This window comes from Sinocyclocheilus rhinocerous, unplaced genomic scaffold (assembly GCF_001515625.1).
Source record: "Sinocyclocheilus rhinocerous isolate Xijiao unplaced genomic scaffold, SAMN03320098_v1.1 scaffold1132, whole genome shotgun sequence".
Classification (NCBI taxonomy): Eukaryota; Metazoa; Chordata; class Actinopteri; order Cypriniformes; family Cyprinidae; genus Sinocyclocheilus; species Sinocyclocheilus rhinocerous.
Genome location: NW_015639512.1, coordinates 22,169 through 47,311, shown reverse-complemented (window position 1 = coordinate 47,311; position 25,143 = coordinate 22,169). Strand labels below are relative to the sequence as shown.

Here is a 25,143-nt window from a genome sequence, read left to right as displayed (position 1 = left end):
TTTTTACTTTAAATTTAAGTTTACTTTATATACTAAATGTGAAAGGGTCAAAATAATTAATTGTGAAAGGTAAAATTAACACTGTAATTTAAACACATTTTATTTCTTTTTTTGTTAAATCAAACAATAACTGGTGCATTCCCTGTTACATACCATAACTTCTATAAATTCACATTAGACCATATTGGTATAATCTACTTCTGGATTCATTTGCTCTTTGTCTGGGAAGCAAACAAAATATCTCTTGGTTACATATTGCATTGACTTCTAAGCTGATAATTTCTGTTTACTAAATGTGATCAGCATTAGAATGTCTTTGTTCTAAAATAGTTTTATGTCTAATTGTTTTCACTTTGCATCTCTTGGTGGAGTTAAGGCTGAAACTGAAATGAAGACTGATGTCCCCCAGGGATAAATACTGAGCCCGCTGCTCTTTAGCATTTACACGTTTCATCCTGGCCAGCTTTTAAAGTTGACTTGGCCTGATTTATAATTTTCATAGAGCTTTTCTATTCATTGTACGGCGTTCAGGTATCCTATTCTATTCATTACTTGGTCAAATCAAAAACCTTGACTGAATCAACTTCTCTAAAAAAAAAGTGACAAAACAGACATTAATTGAACAGTACCAAACAAGCATGTTTAATTCACAATGACATATCTGACAGTAATATATCAAAAAACATTTCCGCTGGCATGGTACTTTTAAAATCCTCAGTGATACAAACACTCCGTCAGCACATTTATACTGTAAGCTCATCTTTACTCTACAGATTTCTAAGAAATTCACTAAACGACTAATAATAAAGACTAGTAGTATTTCTGTTTTTCATAAATTGCATATTTTCACCAAATGCTAAAGTTTGCAGATATAAATAAATAGTGTCGTGAAGAGTTCATATATCATATGTTTTTCCCCAATGAAGGCCACTGAGTAGATTGTGCGACACCCCAAATGATGTGTTCAACCCAAACCTACTTCTGTGTATTTCAGAAAGCAACTCCCTTGTCTTTTGGTTTACAAATTTTGCTTGGTTTCTAAAAGCTTTCCATATAACCACAAGTATATTTGGTCATGCACAAATTAATGTTTTCCACTAATCTGAGGAGGTCCCTTCACTTTTATGACAGCATGGACAAAACATGTCACCTTCCAGCATATATATATATATATATATATATTCTTTTTACAGCATTTTCACCTCCTTTTTTGATTAACAACAACAGAACAAACAAGGCATCAGCTTTTATAAAAACCAATAAGAGAATGTTTGTCTAGTTCCTACACTGACTAGATTCAGTGCTATAACACAGCAGATTGAATTATAGGCATGGTGAAGTACTGTCGACACATCTTCTGATGTCTAATAAAAGAGATCATCTAAAAAAAAAAAAAGTGAAAGATTGAACAGCAATCTTTGAAAACATCATCTAAAAATACTCTCGGTTAAAGCATAGATCATTTGTTGTGAAAGTGAAATATATATTTTTTAAACCTCTAATATCATATCACCTAATCTTACAAAAAGCTCTTTGAAAAAAATACTGAATTACCAATAACTTAAATACATAAATTATTACATCTCTCACAAAATTGAAAGTTTGAATATGACTAAGAAAACAAAGTGTGAAGAATAAAACAGAAAACACATATGGGTAGAAAAAACTGGTCCAGACCTTTCTACTTGGTCCAGCAGCTGAACGTTAAAATTGCTTGTCGTTGCATTACATCCACAGGAAGGACACAAATGTCTGATGTCCTGTATGAAGAGAAGCTTTGGCACGGACACACCAATCAGACGATGCGGTAAACACACATGCAGAGGAGGCCAGCCTTGCTCTCCAGCCTATTTATATTGTCTGTATGTTGGTGTGGTATCTGAGATATAGGGCTGTGTGGTGTGTGTGTGTTATCATGAGTGTGTTTGGGCTCAGTTCTTCTCACAGCATGGCAGAAATCTGTCAGCTGATCCAATACACATCGGTACCCTTAACAGAACAGAATGTTCTGTGTCTATCCTGCTTCTCGCTCACAATGACGATTCCACCTCCCTAGTCATGATCACAATGGATTCTGGCCTGCTCGTTTCCTCCACAGACTCGCTGATGATCTCCAGAGATGTAGCAGAAGTACTGGTTACAGTTGGGGTTTTGGCTTCACACGATTTCTTCGCATCTACAGCTCCATCAGGAGGCTTTGCGGAATCAACGGCGCCACAACAGAGCTTTGGTGCACACTGCGTTCTACAGGAGAGCTCGCAGAGTGAAGTGCGAGACTCAGAGTTCACCGTTACGAATTCCGGTTGAATGGTTGTAGCGTGGATGCCCTCATCATGGAAAAAGTCCTTGATACGCTTGGCTACGTCCATGTAGGACGTGGGGTCGTGGCATTTGATGTGCGCGGTGGCGATTATGCGACTGCCCGCCAGCTGCCAGATGTGCAGCTCGTGCACCGCCAACACGCCCTCCAGTTCCCGCAGGCGAGCGTTGAGCTGATGCATGTCGATTTGCTTGGGCACGGTCTGTAGCAGGATAAGTGCAGACTCCTTCAACAATGGGTATGTGGTGTAGAGGAGGATACAGACCATAATGATGCAGAGTGTGGGGTCAAGATAAAGCACCCAACAGGGTCCTGCTATTTTGGTGCCGTTAGTTACTGCACTGCTGATATTGAGTGAATGGTCTGCGCAATGTTGGCCCACACAAGGGTTCTCACAGATTTCACCCGGCTTGCATGGATTCCATACCAATATGAAGATGATGGCGTTGATTACCACGATAACCGAGCCGAGAGCGTCGCCCAGCACGTGCAGGAAAACACCCCGCATGTTGAGCTGGGATGCCGAGTCGTGTCCATTCTCAAGCTCTTCGTACGGAGCGCTGCCGTTAATCTGCAAATCCAGGCTGTCACTGTGACACATCTCTACGGAGGAGAAAGTAAGCAAGTATGAAAATTCCAAGAAAATCTGCACAAAACAGCAGTTTGTATATTTTAATTGAAATTAATCAGCAGTAATACTTTGCTCCATTTACCTTGGAAAGGCAAACTTTTCAACTTCTGAGGAACTTTTTAACAAATTTGAGGAAATGTGGGTGTATAAAAGCACTGGAATGTTTCACTATTTGTACAACTTGTTTGTATTCACAGCATTCCAGACAAAAGTATGGGAGCAGTGTCAAGTGGAATGTGGTGTGGAGTTACATTATTTTTTTACTGGAGTGAGAAGGAATAATTTTTTTATTATTTATTTAAACAATTATTATTGTTTCTCTGGCTCAAAGTGTGTCTCATGCCAACTAGCAGGGACCAAGTGGAGAACAGAAAATTGTATTGGATTACAGAACACTTTGAGAGGGGAGGGGAAACTATTGTTGCTCCACTCACATACTCTGTTCCAGACCAGCTTTTAAATATGTGCTGATATTTAGTAAAATGTGATATTGCTTGTGATAGTTCACCCCAAAATACTCAATGTCGTTTCAAATCTGTACAACCTATTCTGTGGAACACAAAGGAAGAGATTTAGAATAGGGCTGCACGATTAATCGAATGCGATAGTCATGCGCATTTTGTTAGTGAAGCCGGTTCTGTGATTAGTAGTAAATCTCCAGAACGTGCTTTCAGATGGAGCAGCATTTACTACACAGAGCCGTAGTTCACTGACAAGCTATGCAAAATTGCGTTCATAATCGCAGACGATTTAAATGCACGATTATGAAATCGAAGAAATCGTTCAGCGATTATGAAAGCTATTTGCGTAGCTTGTCAGTGAACTACGGCGCTGTGTAGTAAATGCTGCTCCATCTGAAAGCACATGAAAATACCACATTTAATAACATGTTTTTACTCCAAACTCACTTCATAACGTCAGTCGAGTGTTTGAAATAAATCCTTCTCTGAGATGACGTGGCTTCTTACACAGAATAAGGCACGCAACATATTTCATAGTATTCTAAGCAGTGATAAAGGCTATGTCGATTAGCATTGCATTATAGATATACTTCATTATAATAAAAATTATTATAAGACAAACTCAGATAAACCATATATTGTTGTAGTCGTGTGTTTAAGTCACGTTGAATTCATGAAAACAGTTGAATCTTCTGTTTATTCAGCTGCAGTGATAGGCATTTCCTGGGTTTCTTCTGCGAGGCGCATTTAGAGTTTCAGCGCAAGAGCGCCCTCTGGCCTTCGGATGGAGATTTACTACTGATCACAGAACCGTGCTTCACTGAAAGATATGCATGACAATCGCAGCTTCTGCCTAATCGCGATTTAATTTCGATTAATCGTGCAGCCCTAATTTAGAAGAATGTTTTTACCTATATAATTAATGCTGATGGAGCCCAAAAACAACATTAGACCCGGCTGACTTTCATTACATAGGCAAAAACAGTATTCCACAACAGAAAGTATAGGCTTGTTCACACCAAGAATGATAACAATAACTGCAACAATAACTATATTAACATCTACACCATCGCATAATCCCATTCTGTTTATTTTAAGCACACGCTGCAGTCATTTCCTGCTCTTTAAAGTCGTTTTAAAGTGGATTCTAGAGGTGTGCAATATTAACAAAAAATTTTATTCCGATAACAATAATTAAACAATATTTTGCTGAGTGTGTTTTTGAGCTGGTACCTTGGCTGGTTTAGGCCTGTCATGTGTATATATAAATATAACAATTTTTGTTATATTTAATAACGGCAATAGGCGATGACAAGTCCCTGAGTGACTCATTGAATCATTCTTTAAAACGATTCGTTTAGAAACAAAGCAAGCGATTGTCTTTATGAATGGATCATTGAATTATTGACTCAAATGATTTGTTCAAAAACCGATTCATTCAGGAATGAAACATTGCAGTGCTGCTTTGAGATGCACAAATGTCCTGTTCTGGCTTTGTTGGGAACTATTTTTGTTGGCGAAACAGAAAAAAAAAAAAAAGACAATATTATGTCAAAAATGCATCTCACTCAATATTAACTTCTTGTTTGTTGAACTGTTGTATAAAATCAATACAACATTTGCGATTGCACTTCCCATATTCAGGAAAACAACACGCTTGTGTGATATTAGCTAAATATGTCATATCTTCTAAATGTAAAAAACAACCCATACAGGGATATTTTTTGCTTCCATAACTTGAATTATAGGGACATTGTAACTGTATTCTAATAGGCTTTATCACACAGTGAATGCTTTTGGACTCTCAATCATCATTGCTCTGTGTCATTATAATTATAGCTATAGTGTGGACTTCCCTATTCTCAGAATTAGAACAATTATTAAAACTTTATAGTTCGATCGACCTTGGTGTGCCAACCAATGTAAAGTTCTTCCAAAAGCCGGCTGTGGGTGATGTAACCCATCTGTTCATCTCTCATGTGATGTGACCCATCTGTTCAGATTTCATCTGCGGTGTCTTAAACATGCAAGCAGACAAGGCCTTGGTTGAAATTGCTCTAGATAAGCTGAGTGACTGTTTCAGCTTGTATTTGGAATAAACTGCTTTTGTTGAAAGAACATATCTATACAATTCTGCTTATCAGATAAACACAGATAAAAGCACAGAAAGAAAGTGTTTGCACATGATCTTCACTGGTAATGAGCTGCCATGCCATCCCATTGTTGTGAATCCATGGAAACAAAATGCATTTAACCTAATTATGCAAAAGCGCAAGGTTGATTGTTGCTCAAACTATCACAAAAATGGATTAATCAAATAAATAGTGTGTGATAATGGACAGGCAAGCAGCAGAAGGAAAACCTCTAAGGCCAGTGACACACCAAGTCATTGGTCAGCTGGTGCGGTCCAATGACGGGCCTTTGTTGAGCATCTGTCGGCAGTTTTTGCGGTAAGTTCTTCACTGTTTGCACTAGTCAGACGCCGTCTGCGGCTTTTTGGTGCATGTTGAACTGGCGTTGGTAAGAGAGATCACTCTGATTGGCTGTTTAGCTTAGCGAACCAGTGCACAACAAGGAAAACAGAAGTGGCCAACCGTTTCTCATTATTATTTATTTATACACCTCCTGTTCTTCCTTTCTTCTTCTACAAGAACAAGACCAAGGGCTGATAATGCCAGTTCCATTTGCATCTTATTAGATATATTTTAATAACAAAACAAATTCATATGAAGTAAGCGAGAAAATAACGAAAATGGTAGTTAGCACTGCTTATGGTTTACGGTTTGTATATCTGCAGTTCTACTTCTGGCTTCCCTTTTTGAATAAAGAATACAGACTACTGCCACCTGCTGGTACAGATAGCTATTTACTAAAATGCAGGCACAGAAGGTATGCGCTAGTTGGCTGTTAGTGTAGGCGTTAGCGTCTGCAGTGTGTTCAAATGCAACTTACTGGCCCAGATGCAGACGGGACGGCAACACCGTCACCAATAGTTCTTTGATGTTGGCTTGGTGTGTCACAGCCGGGCCGGTTGTCGCTCTTTTTATTCGTTGTCATTTTTTCTCTATCACATGTTTTAGTAATCATCATAAATTATAAATAATTTGAAAGCTTAAAACCTCAAAATTCATCCTGTGAAAACCATTTTGAAATCGGACATTGCGTTACCATGGAAATGTTACTGTAAAATCTTTTAGTGGACTCCTCCCCCTTAGTGGGCGGTGTCAAGTGTCATATTGCAAAATGTATTAGGGGCTTTTAGAATCAAACCTTTTTATAATCTTGACAAAATTCATATCGTCTGAAAGGTCCGAGTCTCAAGATTCCATATTTTGTGATAGACGTAATACTGACAGAGAAAGTTAGACATTTGTGACAGAAAAATGCATCAAAATATTCCTATGGAGTTTGGATAGCACCCGGTAACCGTTTGTGGTATAACACCCAAAAGAAAATCTCACAGGAACCTCAATTCTTTTTATATCAACTTCAAATTTGGAACATATCTTATTTAGACATAAGGCTTTAATTTTTTGGATTCAAAAATATTTTGGAAAATATTTATTTTATATAAAATAAAGAAATGGTACAGTGCATTTTCTTTACAGTAAATTTAAACTTCTATAACTTTTTGATACTTTAATATTTTGAAATGATTCCACTTCTGCAATAATCTGCAGATTGTCTTAAAAAAAGAGTCCAACCATAAGTCTGTTTTCATGAATTATAACAATTTAAGTTTGGATAGTGCTCTTTCACATTTATGTTCAAAAATGGGGGATGACACTTAAGGGGTTAAGAAACTGAACTGTTAGCTGACCACCTACGTGGCTTAGATTGAAGGCTATTTTGACAGTCCCCAAACAAAGCCCAGAACAGTTACCAGAGCTACGACTAGCATGATCAGTGATCATGTCCAACAGCAGTGTGACCCCAAATTCCTACACGGTCTTAATTATAACTTTTTGATACTTTAATATTTTGAAATGATTCCACTTCTGCAATAATCTGCAGATTGTCTTAAAAAAAAGAGTCCAACCATAAGTCTGTATTTATGAATTATAACTATTTAAGTTTGGATAGTGCACTTTCACATTTATGTTCAAAAATGGGGATGACACTTAAGGGGTTAAGAAACTGAACTGTTAGCTGACCACCTACGTGGCTTAGATTGAAGGCTATTTTGACAGTCCCCAAACAAAGCCCAGAACAGTTACCAGAGCTACGACTAGCATGATCAGTGATCATGTCCAACAGCAGTGACAGCTAATACAAAATCACCACAATTTGACTGTAGTAATAATATAGTAACTATATGTTAGCAAAAACCATGTAACCATAGTTTAATTTAGTAAAGTCAACCCTGCTAAAAAACAGCCAAAACCAGCCTAAGCTGGTTGACTAGTTTTTGCTGGTCTTCAGGCTGGTTTTAGAGGAGTTTTGACCACTTCTTTAGCTGGTCAGGCTGGGGGACCAGCTGACCAACCAGCTGAACATCAGCTTGACCAGCATAGGTTGGTTTTAGCTTTTTTTCCCTCAACTTTTCACAACTTAAACAGTTGTGCATTATAATTAAGGTATTTACTTACAGGCATAGTTTACCCAAAAATGTCAATCCTGTCATCCTTTGCACACCTTAAATGTCATTCCAAACCACTAAACAGTTTTGGTTACCACTTTTTAAACAAACTTAAGATGATTCCTGGTAACCAAATAGTTTAGCTACCACTGACTTCTACTGTATGGACAAAAACCCCACGGAGACATTTCTCAAAATATCTTCTTTTATGTTCCACAAAACAAAGTCATACAGGTTTGAAATGACATGAGGGTGGCATAAATGATGACATAATTCATTTTGGGGTGAACAATCGCTCGAACTTAATGAGTTTGTTGCCAGTGGTTGCATATTAACAAACCCAATGCCCAACGAGAAACAAAAGCCCAAAGAGGAAAGTTTTGCACACGTTTCTCCCGTTACACCATCCTACTTTAATCTGACTAATACATACCCGATCCCGCTTGTTTTGTATAATTAAGAATATCTATCTAGTGACCATATGAATGAGTTTTAATGACACAAACCCGATTTACCGGCTCTGCTCCTGTCCGGATTAACGCCATTAGGGCTGTTGTTCTGATTCCCGACCAGATTATTGGTCTCTTCGCCCGTGGACCGACTATCCTCCAGCGTCTCACACCGGCGCACCTTCCCGTTCTTGTGTTTTTTGTGCCCCCCGTGGCTGTGGCCGTGTCCGCCGCCTCCGGCGTGCCCATGAAAGAGACAGAGCCCAAACAGGTTGACCAGCAGCCCCGCGGCCCCCACCCCAATCACCACCTCGGGCTTCTCGATCTCATGGGGCTCCGTGAAACGCTCGATGGCCTCCAGGATGATGGTGAAGCAGAGCGCGGTGAGGAACACGGCGTTGACCAGCGCGCCCATCACCTCGGCCCGGATCCAGCCGAACGTGTTTTTGTTGGTGGACTGGGTCTGCTCCGCGAAACGCACCGCCACCAGAGCCACGACCAGCGCGATCACGTCCGACAGCATATGAAAGGAGTCCGACAGCATCGCTAGAGAAGACGTGATCCGGCTCACCACCACTTCCACGATGAAAAAGCCGAAGGTGAGCGACAGCATGCAGAGCAGGCGGACCCGGTTCGGCGCGCAGGCCATGATTCCGCCGCGATACGAACAAAGCTGTAAACGAACACGATACCGCTTCGGTTTAATATCCCATAACAGAACTCATTCACGCCGCCAGGCAGACGGTAAGCGACTCTTTGATCCGGTTATTGTGCTCGTCTTCTGTCTCCCGTCTGCAGACGGCTGAAACTTTGCACCCGGACCGGCGAACTTTCCACACGGAACACGCTCAGCGTCAGGCCACGCCCACACTCGCCTGCGATTGGCTGAACGCTTGGGATCGAGGAAAATTTAACTCGTTACAGGCAAAGCGAAGAACTGCATTGCTAAATTCAGACCCCTTGTCCAAATACCCACACTTCCCTGATAGCACACGTACATCACGGAGTGATATAATTGTGAATAATCACAATTATAAAAATAAAACGGATAATATTATCAACCCTTTATTCTAATAAAACAGTATATCCAAATAAAACATTAATCCCAGTAATAAAACATCTATAAAATGACAATACAACACATTATCTTTGATAAAATAATCCAGTGTTATGACCAAAAATGAAGTGTTGTTCCACTGTACTGTACAAATGCTACAAATAAATAAAAGCAGAAATCTTATTTCCCAATGTACACAACATACAAAAAAAATTATAATAATTATATATATATATATATATATATATATATACTCTTGACTTGATCAGACTAATGCACCACTTTCAGTAGTACATTGTGGTTCATGGTTAGCGGATGCCCTGCATTTCTCTAGGTTTTGGTGAATAAATCTTTTCTTCTTCACCAAGAGCCGGTATATGCATGTTAGCCCATTGATGTCTCTTTACAAGACAATGTTCTTGAGGTTTAGTGATCAGTCTGCTCTCAGGTCTGCTGTTCTCCTTGCCATCTCCTGCAAAGTGAACCCTCTTCTTTCCCGGAGAGATGTTCTCTTCATTCTCTGTCAAAAACAGAATTATGACATTCTCATGCTTTAAAGGTAAATATATACAAGTATTTTCTTTCATTACAGGATCTTTAACCCAAATAATGTTGGCTAAAAAGACTAAATTCAGTCATGCTTTCCTGGTTGCTGCACACTGCCCTCCTCAGCCTTCACAATTGTTGGTTGTTAGCCTCATTACTGTCAGACTTTCAAAATCTTTCATCACTTGAACTGAGACTATTATAATAATTTAATTTTAACGCACAGCCACCACAAATCAGACATTAGCACCTCGTTTTACTTTGAGATTGTTCTGAGGTTAAATACAGATTTAAAGTCATAAAAAGACAGTTTAATAGCTATGATACCATTTTTTAAATCAAAATTTTACATAGCTATGACAGGAAACACTGGCATCTAACGATGCCTTAGGGGAAAAAAAACAGTTAATCTTAAAAAATAAAGCATATAGATAAACACAAATAGGAAATAAAACAGTTATCGAATAAGCATGTCTTATTCTGTGTCTTAAACTCCTGAAATATTGGTGTCTCTCATTTTAGAGCGGTCAATGCAATTTGGGAAAGAAATCAATTAAATATTTATGTGTGAAATTATTCAGATGTAACCCCCTTTGTAACTGTTACCATTTTCATGTAAAGTAACTGTAATTTAATTACACATTTTTTCTCAGTAAATGCAATGGATTTAAGTTACATTTATTTTGTAATTAAATTATGTAATGCTGTTACACGTTATTCTAAACGTTTGACCAGTAGCATATATAAACAAATACCAGGCACTAACATTGAGCATTGAAATTACACTGAAATAAGACCAAAAAAAAAAAATATATATATATATACACACATGTTCAATCATCTTAAACAGCATTAATTTCTATACAGAAAAACGGTTTCATACCTGTGTCACTGGCACTGAGTAGAGACAGCGCCCTCTGCTGCCGGATCAAATTATATGCCTTCAACAAGCTCTCAGCTCTGTCAGAGAACAATTACGACATATTATTAACATTACCATATGTGAACAAGTGCTCAGTAGCTGTAGCTTTCATATGCACTCATATGACCAGTTCAGCAAAGAAGGCTATATATTTACCTGGCCAGCTTTTCATTTGATTGCTGCTCTCGGACACACAGCTCCTGTTCCCTTTCTGGGGGAGAAAAAAAGAGAGAGAAAAAAGGTTAAACACAAGGTCTTGCCAATTAGCAGCATTTAAAGGGTTAGTTCACCTAAAATGATAATTCTGACATAATTTACTCATTGTCATGTCATTCCAAACCCATAAGACTTTCGTTTAACTTCATAACACAAATGAAGATTATTTTTATTGAAACCTGGAAAGATTTCTGGCCCATTGAAAGCCCACGCAACCAGAATTTGGTGAAATACACTGTAAAAGTAAACTATATGAATAGAGTGGTTTAATCACAGTCTTCTGAAGAGACACTATCACTTTATTTAATAACAGAATTAATTTAGACTTTTCATAAAAGTTCATCAATGCACATACATAGAGCACATCAAATTTGTTAAACGGAAGCTCAGATGTACTTGCTTGACACACAAGAACCAATGAAGTTTTCGGATGTTAAGAAAGCATGGTTCACCACATATCTTCATTTGTGTTTCGAAGATCAGCAAAAGCATTATGGGTTTTAGAATGATGACAACTGATGTTTTTTACTGAATTTTTGAAATGATCCCTATTTATTTGTAAAACCGTATTTTCATCTGGGGTTAAGTATCCCAATGTTTATCACCCGACCAACTGTGATTGGAGGCAGATGTTAGTTCCAGGTGTAAAGAGGCCTAATACAACAGAGTAGACTTACGCTCTAGTCTCTGCTCTCGCTCTTTGAGGGCCTGTTCACGCTCGCGTAGAATCTGCTCCTTCAGCCGCAGCTCTGCTAGAAGCGACGGCTCTGGATGTTTGGGCTGCTCTACGTCTACTGATCTACGCCGCTGCTTCTCCTGAAGCCTCTTCTGCTCCTGGGCTACATAGCCCGAGATCAAGCTGTTCTGCAGAATGGACTCCACCGAGGGCCTCAGATAGTCCTAACAAAACAGCCAGCCACAATGTGACCAAACAGCACACAAGGCAATGTGAATGGAAAAGCCTAATTGAGATTCTAACAATAACGCAGGGCCTTTTATACAGAATGCATTTTTGTGTATAAAAACAAAACAAAATAAAAAGAGCAGGGCAATCTAACAAGGTCTACAGACATGTCTTTTTAGTATAAGTTGATTTTTTGTTTTTCTTGATCACCACATTTGTCCAGCACATTTTACATAGAATATCAATAGGAAAGCAGTGCAGTGGAAGCTTGTTGAACTTTTTGTCAGGCTTGCTATATTCAATTCAAATCTTACAATTCTTCATTTTCATTACGCAGTCACACAACTGACCAACAGTGGCAATTCAGCAAGTGTTTAATCAGTTAACAGTGACCCTTGGAATTCAAATTCACTTTGACTTTGGCCTTCTGACAAAAACGACTTTACCTTTAAGTTGAGCATTTTTGAAAGAACTGTGTTCAGATCATTAGAGTATCTGTATGGGATTCTTCTGAACTTCCCTTCTCTGATTTTTCCAGCCAGTTCTGTTTGATTGTATGCTGTAAATGGGGGACTTGGGGAAAAAAAAAAAAAAGACTCAATATTGAATACGAATATAACTAAGTTTCACTATTTTGTATAATCACACAACCAGCCTTTATGTAACTGAGGTGTAATCATAGTAAAAATAGAAGGTCAATAACACATGTATACTTACGATAAAGCACATAGTTCATAAAGTAAACATCCCAAAGACCATATATCTGATTTTTCATTGTAGGACATGCGGTTAATTTGTTCCTGTGAATACAAAAGGTGGAAAATATGAATAAAACGGAGAAAGCCAAGTCTTGGCAGTAAAGAATATAATGATGAAACTATGGCACAAATAATTACTTATGCATGCCATGACAAGATCATTTAACAACAGTTTCTCTGCATTTTGAAACTTGTTTAGATAGGTTGGTTCTTCAGGAGGGTTGGGTCAAAAAGCAGAATATGCCATCAGTGTATAATAACATCTGTCAGTAAATATGCACTTAAATGTATATTTTACCCAAAATTTAAAATTCTTCTGCAGTACGTAAAAGATATTGTGTATATATATGTATATATATGTATGTGTGACCCTGGAGCACAAAACCAGTCTTAAGTCGCTGGGGTATACTTGTAGCAATAGCCAAAAATACATTGTATGGGTCAAAATTATTGATTTTTCTTTTATGCCAAAAATCATTAGGACATTAAGTAAAGATCATGTTCCATAAAGATATTTTGTAAATTTCCTACCGTAAATATATCAAAACTTAATTTTTGATTAGTAATATGCATTGCTAAGAAATTAATTAGTTATCTCAATTTCAGAAAATTGACCCTTATGACTGGTTTTGTGGGCCAGGGTCACATATGTATCTTTACGTACCCCAAAATAGTCAAATGGTAATTAAAATTGTTTGTGTTCGCTTAGTATTTGCGTTCAGTTATACACTGTAAAAACTGATTTTTCAAAGTCAAATAAAGATTAATCGAGTACAACTTACAAGAAAATACTATTTCAGCCTTTCTACTTAATTTCATGTTTAATTCAATGTTGCTTGCTATGTCTTTTTAATTGAGTGAAACTGAGTGAAAATTGTTCAACGTTTAAAAACAAAAAAACAAAAAAAAAAAACAAGTCAGTGTAGAGGTTTGGAATGACATTAAGGTTAATAAATTAATTTTCAGCTATGGGTTACCCATTTTCCCTCATCACAATCCCAGTGATCTCTATCTTCTCTCTTTTAAACACATTTAAATGAAAGATGAAAGAACACTTACCGGCGACATGTAATATGGAGTTCCGACAAATGTTTTAGCAAAGCTTGTATCATGGTTCAGTATCCGAGCTAAACCAAAATCACCAAGCTTTACATTCTGTTTGACATCCAAAAAGATGTTTGCGGGTTTCAGGTCACGGTGCAGTACTGTACTGCTGCCGTTACTTCTACCATGGCACTCTTTTAAAGCCAGGGACAACTGTGCCATCACACGCAGGATGAATTCTTCTTCCAGGTATCGTCTGCAAAGACAATGTAAAAGAAACAAACATTGCAGGAAAACAGCTTAAACAACAAAATACCAGTAGCAGGGTTTCTGCAGGTTTTGTGGAGGTAAATTTAAGACGTTAAGACCAAGTGAAGAAAATTTAAACTAATACATTTATTGGAACACAGTATGTCAATGTGTTTTCTAAATGTGATTGAGTTGTATTTTTAAACTTTGAAGTGTTGCTAATACATCTTCATTACTTTTTAATTTATTTAACAAAAAATAGCTTGAGGCTTGAATAGCTCTGCTCCCAACTTCTAGAAATATGGAAATAACTTTTATGGTACCTTCTGATCACACTGCAAAAAAAGTGATATTCTTCTTCTAGATATTCTATCGTCTTATTTTCCTCAGTTTTTATCTTATCAAGGCAAATGTCTAAATATTCTTAAATCCAGATACATTTATTTGAGAAGAAAAATGATACAAGTCTTGTTTTCTGTGAAAATGATCAAAATTGAGTTTATGAAAAGAACAAATATCTGCAAGTGGACTTAGGAAACACGTCTTTAAACAAGTTTTCATTCTCCATTCACAGATATTTGTTCTTATTTTAAACAAACTCGCTTTTAATTTCTCAAAACACCAGACATTCATTTTGCACCTCAAATGCATCTTGATTTAGGAATGTTTAGATATTTGTATTAGAAAACAAGACATAAATGCTGAGGAAGAAATTTTCCTCACCGTCACAACCCTAATTGGCAGCACTCGGCGCCTGGTCGGGAAATGTCATGCCCCTTACCACAGCCACCTGCAAGCTTCAGTGTAAATAATGCGTCAAAATCAAATCAATTTAAGCGCGACTTAAACCCGGATGATTGTAACCACTCTAAGTTCATCTGCCTTGAGAAAGCTAGCGTGTCTCTGACATAGTGATAACACTCGTTGCCTTCTCTAGTGCAGCTCAACCAGGTCTCGTCCCATTCGTCGATATTTGTGATATCACAAATCCCGGAAAATATGCGTTGTAGTCCAAATGAGTCATTCGTTGTAGTTTTTTGTTAAATAAAATATCTCCCTTTGAAGTGGACTTTGAGATTTGTAACTTTGCAGATCTTTTTTATGCTCAAACAGCAACATTACAAACTAAAGTTGAAAAAGCATAATAGGACCCCTTTAAGCAAAGCATGCAACATTTAATACCACAACTTCACCATTTGACCACTTTCTGCTCTGACTTAAGACCTTTTCAAGGCCTTTATTTGTGAAAGGGTGAATTAAGACTTTAAGACCTGTAGAAGCCCTGAATAGCTTAATTTGACCTGTCTTTGATGCATCTGTTGATGAGACTGGCGAGATCTCCACCCTCACAGTACTCCATCACTATATATAATGTTGTGTTCGTCTTATCTATAATTCTGTCGTAGTATCGGACGATATTTGGGTGCTTCAGCTCACGGAGCAAATTGACCTCCGACACCAGCATCTGTTTCTCTGCCTCGGCCATGGTGCCATAGTCCAGCACTTTCCAAACCAGAATCTAAGGAGATCAGATGACATGGTCCAAATTAACCAGCTGGAGGAGACACCAATAACTACAATGGCATAACTCACAGTACCCTAAATTATTTAAACTTCACTTAACTATGAATTTTATTGCACTAGAACACAAAATGTCACAGCAAACAGCATCTAAAAACAAATGCTACACTTTGTGCTATGTAATATCAACTGATATTTTGTTATCTAACACAGACATTCAAAAAAAGTGTTACTTAAATATCTAAATAATTTTTCATTTTCTGATATTGATTTAGGCTCCTAATATAAAAGTACATTACAACAATACCATACTGTTCATGTAAACAGAGTTCAAGCTGTATTTTATTGACCTTTCCATCTGATTTCCTCCTGATTTTCTGGCATTTCCCATAAGATCCACATCCTATGGTGAGCATCACCTCATAGTCTTCAGGTTTGGATGGCATCGTGCACACAGCAGGTCTAACACAACAGAGCTCGATTATTTATCATGTACAAACTCAACAGGATTCATTCATTCAGTTCACTTACCGTAACACATTCACTTCTCGTCCTTTGTGCTTAACTTCCGGTGTCTTGTATTGTTTTGTATGCGTTTTAGTTTTAAAAACGTTAGTCTCTTGTTTGTGTTGAGAAACAAACAGACGAGAAACAAGCAAGCAAGCTGATTTTCAAACGTGCGCACAAACGCTGGATTCTGATTGGCTGGACTCGATCGTTGGCGGTGATCTCATTGGTCCGTATGAGGACACAGCGTGCACGTTGCCAAGCGCTGAAGAACCGCGAGAACGCGCGGGAAGAGTATTTCTTAAAGGGACAGCGCGAGAGCTGCGTATAAAGAGTAAACATTGACGGTTACGTTTTAAAACGGAACTGTAAACACTAAACTTGATGTAAACATCTCATTTGTAAGTCGCTTTGGATAAAAGCGTCTGCTAAATGACTAAATGTAAACATTTTAACTTTAAATCATAAGTTAGAATTTCTCCCATCTTATTTTTGGACACGTTTCTTGGAATATTCTATGGGTCTGGCTTCCGGTCTCTGCGTCCACCTCCCGTCCAGCTATTTTTAGCTGAACAAAAACTGTTTGTTTTGCTGCTTGATATTGAAAGTTGGCCTGTCTTATCATATTATTTTAATGTATTATCTTAATTATGAACACACTGGTTTGTAGTGCAACCAGATTTACCGTTTACTGCACGTTATTCTCCTGGTTATTTACCTATAGCGGCTAATGAACCGGAAGTCTCACCCATAGGCTTACTTTCGCGTTGAAGAAAAAGGTGGATAGCCAACATAAATTGGCTGACATAAATGGGTCAAAATTATCTATTTTTCTTTTATGCCAAAAATCATTAGGATATTAAGTAAAGATCATGTTCCATTAAGATATTTTGGTAACACTTTCCACAATGAACACGTTGCATCCACTTTTACAATGGATTATATTTCTCAGTTATAATGTATTATAAGTCTCATATCTTGCCAATTTTCTTATGCTACTTCACTTATAAGTAGTAGTAGTAATTATAATTAAAAAAAATTCTCTCAAACAGCCATAAGATCAGATATCAGATCAGATGAATGTGTAATATGACACATTTGCTTTTAACTATTTTTATTGTAACATCAGTTTGATTATTTTGATGGTACCCTTTAAACAGCTGTTAATAAGTGACTCTGCAACTACATATCAACTAGCGGTCATTAGAGTATTAGTATGTCTGCTACTGTAAATATTTGCTAACACTTTATTTTGATGGTCAACCAACAGATAAACTGACTATAAGTGTCTTTGCAAGTACGTCAACTTATTCTACCATACTAGATTCTACCATTCTTGAGCATACTAATACTCTAATGAGAGTTAGTTGGCATGTAGTTGCAAAGTTGCTTATAGTCGATTGATTAAGGGGACCATCAAAATAAAATGTAACCATAGAAAACATTGCATTTTTTTTCAGTTGGAGTATAAAGCTCACATCAATGAATTAACATTAGCTCCACAGGAAACACTCAAATAACACTCAACATCTAACCACTCACAAGCTGTACTAAGATACTGTGCAGATCTTAAATAAACAATGTCAAGATATGATACAGTCCATTATACTGTAAATGAAGTAGATTTAATATGGTGTTCATTGTGTGTTATAAATAATCATACTCTTAAACTTATAACCACAAATACGTAAGTATTATGATGTATTATAACTGTTGTTATGATTATTCATGAGTTGATATGTTTTTTTATAATGCATTATGCATTCATTATAATGCCTTAAGAAAACCCTTATAATGTATTATAAATATGGGCTTCATAGAAAGTGTTACCGATATTTTGTACATTTCCTACCGTAAATATATCAAAACTTAATTCTGATTAGTTATATGCATTGTACACTGTAAATTGACTGTTTGTCCGCTTGGTGGCAGCAGTGTGTTTATCGTGCCCAACGGGTCTGGGTGTGGCAGGGCCAAAGTTCACCTAAAGCCCTTTCCCCTGTTTCCTCTAGAAGCCTTTACAGGATATGAGCTTTGCACATATAGCCAGAAAGACAGGAGATAACTTCATTTCATTGGGAAAGATGCATTATTTGAGCTAAATTCAATTACGAGGCACAGGTGGTTAGTTTATGAGCATCTACGTGCTTCAAATGTTCTTCCTTATAAAGGCCACATAAAAGAAAGGACAGAATGGGCATCTGGAAATATTAAATCCATTTTTGCTCCATGACATGACCCCTCAAAATGTAATCCCTTGTCTTTGGAAATGAGCTATTATTTTCTTCTTCCATCTTAATTTCCCATGTTATATTTTCAAGCGTCTTGCTATAAAGTATTTAAAAAGGCATTAATACAATCATTCAAAAGCTAAAGGTTTGTGGAGAAGAAGAAGAAAAAATCACTGTAGTCAGTCAGGACCACTTTTAAACATTCAGAAGTATGTGTGTACTCATCTGATATAGGTTAGCATTTGATTCTGAGGGCTTCCAAGAACACCATTTCCAGCAAAGAAAGAAAAGGACAACATACAACAGGCATGTGTTTAAATATCAAAACTGATCTAACGCATGATCCAAATTTGACTGTGAATGATTCATTGGTGCATGTTAATCCAGAGAACAAACACTGCGATTCACATCGACTTTAAACGCCTGATCAGAATGATTCCGATGAACAATAACACTCAGAGAAGAGCCCGTGGGTCACTGCTGCGCATGATTTTTATTCCAGCACAATTAATTTGTGCGTTGTAAAATGGCTGGGTAGCTAGGAAGAGAAACAGGAGTACAAAATGAAAATTATGGACCATTCTATTGTAATTTGGTTAAATTGCTAATATATAGAGATATCTCACACCTGTTTTAAAAACATAAAACCATACTTAGGAAAACAATGTTACGTCTCAATCTGACAGACAGCGAGAACGAGACAAGGAACCTGGCATCTGAGATCCTCGCGGTGAAGCTCCCGGTGACGTAGCCTGCTCTGAATGCAGTCCGCATCGAACTTGGCTCTAGTCTTCTGGCGTCATTCACATTTCAATCTGGCAAGCTATAGAAACAAAGTTCACTTTCACAGATGACATGGCTTCGGTTAAAGGGGGAAATGACAATGTTTTCACCTACAAATGTCCAATTTGTACATCTAAGCATCGTTTCTTTAGAACGCCACAACATGGGCGTTTATTTTCGAGTACATTATTGCTGGACCTCGCCTATATATTCCCTTCCGACACGATGAGAGCACGTAGACGGACTCGAGCACGGCATTCTTCCCCACCGACAACACACACAAACAGATCCAATTTCACACATGAAAAACGCAATTTTGTCTCGAGCTCGAGGAGAACGTTTCCATTTTCCTCAAGATAGTCTAAAATATTTTGTACCTCGGCACAAAATCGAATCTACGCCTCTGATCCCTTCCGCGTGGCAGCAGTTTTTAAGATTGTTTCTTTTGACGAACAGAAATGCGCCCACGCGATCGCCGCAGAAGACGGCAAACGGCAGACGAGGTGATGCTCAGATACTGAGAGAAACGTAAGCACCTGCCGAGACAGAAGCTCCTTACTGCTTCCTCCTCCATCTTTCTTAAACATTCATGATATTTCAGAAGTAAAAACGTGGAGAGCGACCGCAGCTTGGACTCCTTTCTGTACAAGATTAACCACAGAATGAGGAAAGAGAACGTGAAATCTCAACTATTAAACAGATATTTGCCAACACTCTGAAATAACATGAAGCTACCAGACATTATGTGCGTCTAAAAAAAATAGAAAAAAAAGCAACGGGCAGTCGCACACAATCACGCAGGCAGGTTATGCTGTCGCGTTTACAGAAATGAGACCAGTTTGAGACTCAAAAACCAACAAATTAAAACCTTTTTAGGACAATGAACGAACACAAAAGTTCAGTCAGTAGAATGTCCGCCCCCTTTTGACCCGAAGATAAGCATATGGCTTAATATTTGCAAAACTTTGGAAGTGAGGGGTGTTTGTCCTATCGAATCAGTCGTGTGGCAGTCATGTGGTGCGCTTGGATGTGTCTGTATGGCATTGATTGTGTAAAGTTCTCTCCTTGTTTTAAAACAAGAGCCAGGTTCGTCTTGGAAATCCCCCCCCCACACGTCATCAAAACCAAATCCCCCTTCAGTCAGTGTAAACATCTTTCAATACTGACAATACACACGGAAAACAGCATCCAGTCAACGCGAGACGAAACGGCCACGAGGAAGAAATGACATGAGGGCAGCACACAACCGAGGGTCTTCCGTTGGGGGGTGACAAGGATTCATAGTGCAATGAAGGCCAGAGGAGTCTCTTCCAAAGAGGACAGCGGTCTCTGAAAAAAATTTCAGTCATCCTGTTTGGGAGTTAACGATAAAAAACTCAACTTTTCAAGCACAGGAAATACAAATAACGATCATAACATCCCCAAACCAAACATCTCCATCCATAGGCCTCCCTGAAAAACCTGAAAGTCCTATCCCTTGGAGATTCTAAACAAAGCTGGGGTGAACTTTTTTTATCTGCAAACTGCCAATTAATTCCCCCGTTCACTAAGATTATGAGTAAACACTGCCGCCAACTTTACACCCGACTACTGCGCTTTTACCAAAGGTGTTTACTGATTGACTGAGACTTATCCATTTAAAGTGTGAAAAGCTTCAAAAAGACAACCCCCAACCCTCATTTAAAAATGCCATTTGTGGCATCTGTTGTCTTTTGTGTAGTCAGTGCCATCAAACCAGTCTCTCCACATCCCCCCCCCTGCAATCTGATACTGTTACCACAGAGAGCATCATTAAATACTAAAGGACAGAAATAAAGACTGGTGGGACCGTGGTGTTAAAAAAAAAAAGGGGGGGGGGGGGATGCCTCACGTGGCAGGACGTGACAGATCTATCTCTGGTTTATTCCTGAGCCTAATTTTGATTGTAAGTAAAAACAAAGTTAAACAAAAAAAAAAACGCACGAGTAAACATTTAGATGTGCATAATCTTCTCTCTGCATGTGAGCGCGCATGTGTAAACATGTTGAACTGGTTCTACGCAAATCTAAAGGATAAACGCATGTCTGCACGGGCAGCTGGGATTGGGTGGATGTGTCTGGACCGCGATCGGATACAGCAACTGGAGTCGTCCTGCGGGGTACATTCAACCATCCGGCAGAGGAGAATGGCAATCAGGGCTCTTGGTCTCTGGCATTCCCCCTCCATCCTGCACGTTACGCTCTCCTCAGAGCGGTCAGAAGAACCAGCAGTAGATGTGATGTAGAATGCTGTACCACATGTAGCCTGAGGCGAAGGCGAACGTTTGGACGAAAAACAGCCAAACGTTGTCAAGGGTCATGTTTCGGGAGACCAACTCTTTTTGGCCTTCTAGTGGAGGGAATGCTCCTGCGAGATGAAGGAAAGATGGAGACTCGTCAGCAAGTTTGGTTTTAGTTGGAGGATGAATATGTACAAATCAATAGATTGGGGAAACTAGATCTCTAGTAATTCGATCGTTATTTAAACTACCTGTCTTGTAGAAGTGAGCCAGAAGTTTCTCCTTTTCCACAAATCGCTGATATAGCCAATCTGCCAGCGCCTCTGATTCTACTGGGACGTCCTGTATGGGGTATGTCCTAAAAATATAACAAATAAGAATGTGTTATACAGAACTGAGAGACATTCAAAAGCAAAATGATAAAACTATACTGACCATTGGTCAACACAGCATTCTAGAGACTAAAGTCATTCGTTTCCAAGATTAATAATAATCATAATTATCACATTTACAAAACTTAAATGGGAATAAAATATATTAAAAGCAGCACCAGTACTACTACTACTACTAAGAATAATCAATCAAATATCAATATTGTTATATTACAATTCATAATTTGCAATTATTATAAACAATAATAACTGCATATTAATGTTGTATAAGAATACAATTTAGACTGCATTATAATGTATTTACAAAAATAAAATACTACTTTAAATGTAGAATGTAGTAGTAACATAGATTGTATTATAATAGTCCATTAATTTGCAATTATTAATTAATATAGATTTAGACTACATTTTAATATGTATATATATATATTTACGAAACTAAAAAAATGATAAATATGACAAAAATAAATAGTAAATAAAAATTAGTTAATTAACTGTTAATTAAATACTAATATTATTAAATGTAATAGTAAGCAATAATAATAATAATAATATTTAACAACATGGATTCTGCGTTTACTGTATACACAGTACTGAATATATTTTAACCATTAATTCACAGTTTATCTGTACATTTGGATAAACATTTTGTTAATAAAAGTAATTATCCTGTTGTTGTTAATAACAACAACAACAACAACAATAATAATTATTATTATAACCAGTTTAGACATGTTGAGCGAATGTTGCCCTCCTGATCCAATACTGTCCCGTTCTTTCATTTAGGAAAAAAACAAAAAAAACAATGCCAAATTGATAGGTTGGGAGTAAAGTTAGCATATTAAACACACCGAGACAGAGGGGCTAATTAAATGAGAACAGTATAAAAAGCATAAAACAGCATAAAAGGTAATTTAGGGAGGCAATGAAGATAGCTTGAAGGAGAAAATCTGACAGGCACTGAAAAAACAGATGAGCATGGAGCAAAAATGATCCCGATTCCCAGTCTTCATCAGATCTCCCACAGTTAGCACGGTGAAGTGGAGCGCTCAGCTCTTTAGGCTTTGAGCCGCGACCAGCGTGACAGATTCAGCGTTTGTGCTGATGAGACGCTTCATCTGATGACAGCAGTTTTCTGCTCAAACACTGGCCGAGCTCTGCACAGACAGCGGAGACGTACAAACACACGACTGACTGCAAACGTGTCTCACGAAAACAAACAGTACAGCGAGGATGTGATTGGGCACAATATTACAACATCGTGAAACTAGAGTTTCCTGACTGATCCAGCTTCTGCTTTTCCCTTTGTTTAAGAAACAGTCGACTTCCCTCAATTACTGTACTAGTCATTTTTTAACCAAGTTCAATACAGTAGATTCACATTAGGCTATGATAGTGCATCACTACTGAGAGACTGTAAATTGCAACTGCATTTTTTTTTACTGTTTCCTTAACTAACAACCTTCCTTTGGTACAATTTGTTTTTTCAAAAACTTACATTAATACATTTACATAAGCAGAATCCTGCTTATCAAAAGGATATTAAATTAGGTTGAAATGAGCTGATGTGAGAATAAAGACTGATATGTAAAAACTACTACAAATATGTTGTTAATCGAAAGTGAAGTATATATCTATAATCAAAAATACAGTCAAAAATGCAGTAAAACAGCAATATTGTAAAATATTATTACAATAAAAACTTCTATTTGGATATATTTTAAAATGAAATTTATTTCTGTGATGCAAAGCTGAATTTTCAGCATCATTACTCCAGTCTTCAGTGTCACATGATCTTTCAGAAATCATTCTAATATGCTGATTTGATGCTCCAGACACATTTTTTGATATTGAATATTCCGGTTATTATTAATATTGCTGCTTATTATCATGTAAACCTTTTTAAGGTTATTTGATGAATAGAAAGTTCAAAAGAACAGCATTTTTGTAATAGATATATTTTAAAGGGGTCATATGATGTTGCTAAAAAGATCATTATTTTGTGTATTTGATGTATTGAAATGTGTTTATGCGGTTTAAGGTTAAAAAAACACATTATTTTCCACATACTGTACATTATTGTTTCTCCTCTATGCGACTTTGCAACTTTACAGATCTTCTTTATGCACCAAGAGCTTGTAACACTTCAAAGAGAAAGGAAAAATTGAAATCGCATCATATGACCCCTTTAAAAAATGGGGGAAATTAATGCAAAACCCCTATTGACCATGTATGGACATTTAGTGTATAATCTTTCCCATCATATATTACTTAAAGAGAACTCTATGTATTACTATTATTATTATGACTACTTTCTAAATCTCTGGTACCACCAAAGATGTTCACTCATTAATTTACATCCATCCATCCATACTGTACATCTATAGCTCACTTTCCATCTACCACACACAAATCAATAGGTGTGGAGTAATAAGGCCCTCGGGGACAAATTTCAGAAAATGCCTGGCAATAACATGAGATAAGAGCCCTGGGAACAGAAGTCACCCGAGACACCCAGAACCATCTATAGGACAGATCTGTGCATCAGATCACACTAAGAGGACATACAGCTCCATAAAGATAAGCACCGCACACGTTTGTCATGTCACGTTACTGATGCATCCCACAAGCTTTCGTAATGCCATGTTTGAAGGTTTTACAAACTCTTTCTTTTTGTTCAAAACTCAGGATGATTTTGTTAAAATTGTGAGAACTGCAAAAGTCTTGTCAGAATAGACTGAAAAAAAAAAAAGTAATGTTTTGTACTGTATGCCATCACAAAAATGTTTATGGATACTCCGCTTTCATTTGAGCTATATCATTTTCAGTTGTGAAAGTGATGTGACATGTGGCCAAGTATGGTGACCCATACTCGGAATTAGTGCTCTGCATTTAACCCATCCAAAGTGCACACACACAGCAGTGAACACACACACACACCGTGAACACACACCCGGAGCAGTGGGCAGCCATTTTTTTTACTGCGGCGCCCGGGGAGCAGTTGGGGGTTCGGTGCCTTGCTCAAGGGCACCTCAGTCGTGGTATTGAAGGTGGGAGAGAGCGCTGTACATTCACTCCCCCCACCTACAATCCCTGCCGGTACGAGACTCGAACCCGCAACCTTTGGGTTACGAGTCCGACTCTCTAACCATTAGGCTTATTTCATTCCCTTTCCCGCAGACAGCAGTAAATATATATATATATATACTGTATATATATAGTGAATTCATACAGTCGGCATAAATAACAGTATAGTGCTAGGCTAAAAAAGGATTGCACATTAACGTAAACTGGTGTGTAAAGCTCCACATTTTAA

The 25,143-nt window shown here is 37.7% G+C and overlaps 3 protein-coding genes across 6 annotated transcripts in view; all 3 read right to left on the bottom strand.

The window, feature by feature from the left end:
• Positions 1–624: 624 nt before the first annotated feature.
• Positions 625–9,412, bottom strand: LOC107751288 (zinc transporter 1-like). Of its 3 annotated transcripts, XM_016566964.1 has the most exons (3): positions 9,214–9,412; positions 8,498–9,110; positions 625–2,923 (listed from the first exon to the last, which is right to left on the bottom strand). In XM_016566964.1, exons 2-3 carry the CDS (start codon positions 9,087–9,089, stop codon positions 2,031–2,033), a joined length of 1,485 nt encoding a protein of 494 aa, XP_016422450.1. In that variant the 5' UTR covers positions 9,090–9,110; positions 9,214–9,412; the 3' UTR covers positions 625–2,030. The 3 variants fall into 3 exon arrangements, with proteins under 3 accessions (XP_016422450.1, XP_016422449.1, XP_016422451.1); XM_016566963.1 differs by having other exon boundaries at positions 8,498–9,412; XM_016566965.1 differs by having other exon boundaries at positions 8,507–9,412.
• A 317-nt stretch (positions 9,413–9,729) lies between these two features.
• LOC107751289 (serine/threonine-protein kinase Nek2) lies at positions 9,730–16,457 on the bottom strand. Of its 2 annotated transcripts, XM_016566966.1 has the most exons (10): positions 16,189–16,457; positions 16,008–16,119; positions 15,438–15,655; positions 13,903–14,143; positions 12,803–12,885; positions 12,532–12,658; positions 11,859–12,081; positions 11,122–11,176; positions 10,927–11,003; positions 9,730–10,017 (listed from the first exon to the last, which is right to left on the bottom strand). In XM_016566966.1, exons 2-10 carry the CDS (start codon positions 16,101–16,103, stop codon positions 9,806–9,808), a joined length of 1,332 nt encoding a protein of 443 aa, XP_016422452.1. In that variant the 5' UTR covers positions 16,104–16,119; positions 16,189–16,457; the 3' UTR covers positions 9,730–9,805. The 2 variants fall into 2 exon arrangements, with proteins under 2 accessions (XP_016422452.1, XP_016422453.1); XM_016566967.1 differs by lacking the exons at positions 10,927–11,003; positions 11,122–11,176 and having other exon boundaries at positions 16,189–16,456.
• Positions 16,458–21,025: 4,568 nt separating this feature from the next.
• Positions 21,026–25,143, bottom strand: part of LOC107751287 (acyl-CoA:lysophosphatidylglycerol acyltransferase 1-like) — a 16,239-nt gene continuing 12,121 nt past the window's right edge. Inside the window, exons 2-3 of the mRNA XM_016566961.1 lie at positions 21,687–21,793; positions 21,026–21,563 (exon numbers count right to left, since the gene is read on the bottom strand). Coding sequence (XP_016422447.1) covers positions 21,412–21,563; positions 21,687–21,793 — 259 coding nt within the window. The 3' untranslated portion in view covers positions 21,026–21,411. The remainder of the gene's footprint in view (positions 21,564–21,686; positions 21,794–25,143) is intronic.